This window comes from Pteropus vampyrus, unplaced genomic scaffold (assembly GCF_000151845.1).
Source record: "Pteropus vampyrus isolate Shadow unplaced genomic scaffold, Pvam_2.0 Scaffold413, whole genome shotgun sequence".
In the NCBI taxonomy this organism is placed as follows: Eukaryota; Metazoa; Chordata; class Mammalia; order Chiroptera; family Pteropodidae; genus Pteropus; species Pteropus vampyrus.
The window spans coordinates 220,205-223,150 of NW_011889194.1; the positions used below are offsets into that span (position 1 = coordinate 220,205).

At 53.0% G+C, this 2,946-nt stretch overlaps 1 protein-coding gene across 1 annotated transcript in view; it reads right to left on the reverse strand.

The window, feature by feature from the left end:
- The window catches only part of XYLT1 (xylosyltransferase 1), a 74,845-nt gene that overhangs the window by 69,841 nt on the left and 2,058 nt on the right, over positions 1-2,946 (reverse strand). The window contains 2 exon segments of the mRNA XM_011380902.1: positions 3-185; positions 1,481-1,653. Of these exon segments, the coding sequence (XP_011379204.1) occupies positions 3-185; positions 1,481-1,653 (356 nt within the window).

Genomic DNA, 2,946 nt, shown 5'->3' on the forward strand with positions numbered 1-2,946 from the left:
GCGCTGAGGTTGATGAAGAAGTCCCAGGGCCAGTCAGTCATCTCCAGGAGGTCCCGCATGCTCTGCAGGTATGTGGACAGGAGGCTGGCTCCCCCCCAGATGGTGGCCCTCCTCCAGGGGGTGACGCGGACGTTGTCATACTGCCTGGCCACCTGGACCACTTGCCGATGCAGGTAATTGGAGCGCTTTTCCCGAGAGAGAAAGGGTGACATTCAGTGGCCCAGAAGATGCCCAGAGGTGACCCTCGTCCCCTCTCTGTCCCTACCCTTCTAGTTGATGGGATTTCTGAGCTTCGCCAAGCAGCTGGTTTGGGCCCGGGGTGCCCGTCTGCATCACTATTCAAAACGCTATTATTTTTAAAGTCTTATGTTAGCTATTTAGAATGCAGATTCCCAGGCCCCACCCACCTCTGAGCTGCTGGGTCATGAGAAGCCGGGGACTCTGCAATTTTTATACAATTTTTATACAAGACCGATGCACATGGTCTCAGGACAACAGCTAAGAAACACGGAGGACTCTAAACCTGGTGAGTATTTGGAGGGTACAATCTCCCCGTCCCCCTCTGCTGGAAGCAGACCTTTTGGATCAAGTGTCCCTTTGCCTCTTGTCTAAGCACATAACCTCTGGGACAGCTCAGGGGTCAGCAAGCTGGCGGCAGGATTTTATAAATAAAGTTTTATTGGAACATGGCCACACACATTCGTTAACGTATTGTCCGTGGCTGGTTTCACGTGACAATGGAAGAGCTGAGTAGCTCTGACAGAGAGAGTATGGCCTTCCAGCCTAAGATATTCACCGTCTGGTCTTTTATAGAAAAAGCGCGCCCCCACCGGGGGCAGCCGTGCTCACAAAGTGGCAGCAGCTACGCTGGGCAGTGGGACAGGGAGGAAAAGAGGTAAGAAAAACGTGTGGAGAAAGTCTAAAGTCACAGCTGGGAACTCTGGAACCAGCATGCGTGCACGCACACGCACACACGTGCACAGACACACACACACACAGACGCACACATGTAACACACACGCACAGACACACGCACACATGCGCGCACACACGCACACATGCACACACGTGCGCACGCATGTGCACACACATGCACACGTATGTGTGCACACACATGCGCACACTCACACACATGCATACACGCATGCACGCATGCACGTCTGCACACACATACACACATGCACACACTCACACACATGCACACACACATGCACACATGCACACAATACACACATGCACACACATACACACATGCACACACAAACACACATGTACACACAGGCACACACATGCGCACACACATGTATGCATATACACACATGCACATATGCACATGTACGCACAAGCACACATACACACATGCGCACACACATGCACACACGCGCACGCGCGCACGGCACTGACAGGGAGGCCGGCTTGCAGAGGGGAGGGCGGACCCGTAGAGAATGGTCAGCATGCGGCAGACAGAGGGGCCCCTCACCTGGTCCACGTGGATGTAGTAGAAGTGGTCTCTGTGGTAGATGGCCTTGAACATGCGCTGCAGCTGGCGGGAGGCGCGGCCGTGGACCACCAGGACGAACGCGATTCGGACCGGGTTGGCTGACAGGTACTCCACCGAGTCCTCGTCCCACTGGACGTTCTTGTTGGCTTTGCCTGGGGAAAACCCGAGACACCACACAGCTGGGGTGAGGATCACGGTTCTTTTGGGGGGTGGGATTCTCCGGCTCGCTGATGCTTCATCTTAGGGACTGCTGGAGGGACACGGTAGGCATATTGGGCCCTGAAACCTGATTCGACTTAACGGAGCACGTCCTCACCCCTTCTGCTGTCCTGGGGGCCTAAGTCGCAGCTTCCATCCCCCAAGAGTTTAAAAAAGCCAGTGACGATGTGTCCACGCACGAAACTATCGAACAAGGAGAGATGAGCGGTATGAGTGTATCTCTGAACTGCAGAGGAAGGAGCACCGGATTCTGAGTTGGGAAATGTAGACCCACGTGTGATGTTTGCCTGTTTAGAGTCCATTCTCTCTGCTCCTCTGAACGGTGCCCATTAAAAAAGATAAAAACATTGTGGTCAAAACAGATAACGTGAGATCTACCCCCTTAACAGAACTTTTAGTAGACACTATAGTACTGCCGATTCTAAGCACAAAGTCACACGGAAGACCTCTAGAAATTATTCTACTCTTGTATAAGGAAAACTGATCATCCGATATTTTGGAGGAGCACTGGCCCCCTCCTCATGGCAGTCCGTATAGACAGGGGGTCTCCCTCTATGATCAGTTTCAGGAGTGATCACAGAGCTGAGGCCTGCCCAGTTAGAACACTGAATCCCCCCGGACACCATTTGCACGGTTCAGAGGTGAACACGTGACCCAACCAAGCGAACCGGTCAAGAACACAGAATTCTAGACTTTTGTTGGGACAACTGGATATACACGAAACTAGGAGATTCTAAGAGCCCTTCTGTCCCCACACAGATGTCGCCCAAAAGGAAAGCCAACACAGAGGCAGCATCGCTGAGTGACGCAGAGGGTCCGGCTCTGATGACTCCACCTGAGCTCCTGGATCAGCCACCGTCACAGCCTCGTTCTCTTTGAGAGTCCAGATCCTACAGCATATCCACCCGGATGAGTGGTTCCAGACACCTGTTACCCCAGAAGCAGCCTCAGAGGATCCCTTTTCCCCTCCTTTCCCCAGCAAATGCTCCGGGTACAAGGTCCCAGGGAGAAATGCAGCTTACTGGCTTAATTCATCACAGTTCTGGCTAGCGACCTCCCGGTGATCCTGACTTCCTTTGAGTCCAACCTGATTTCTTGTGGGTTCAGGTTTATGGGCCCAGAACGCTGTCAGAGAGTAGCTGCACGTGTCCCAGAATGTCAACTGAGAAAGCTCAGAATTGGGAGTGTTTAGCCTGGAGGTCAAGAGATTGAGAGCTTGTCAGCTG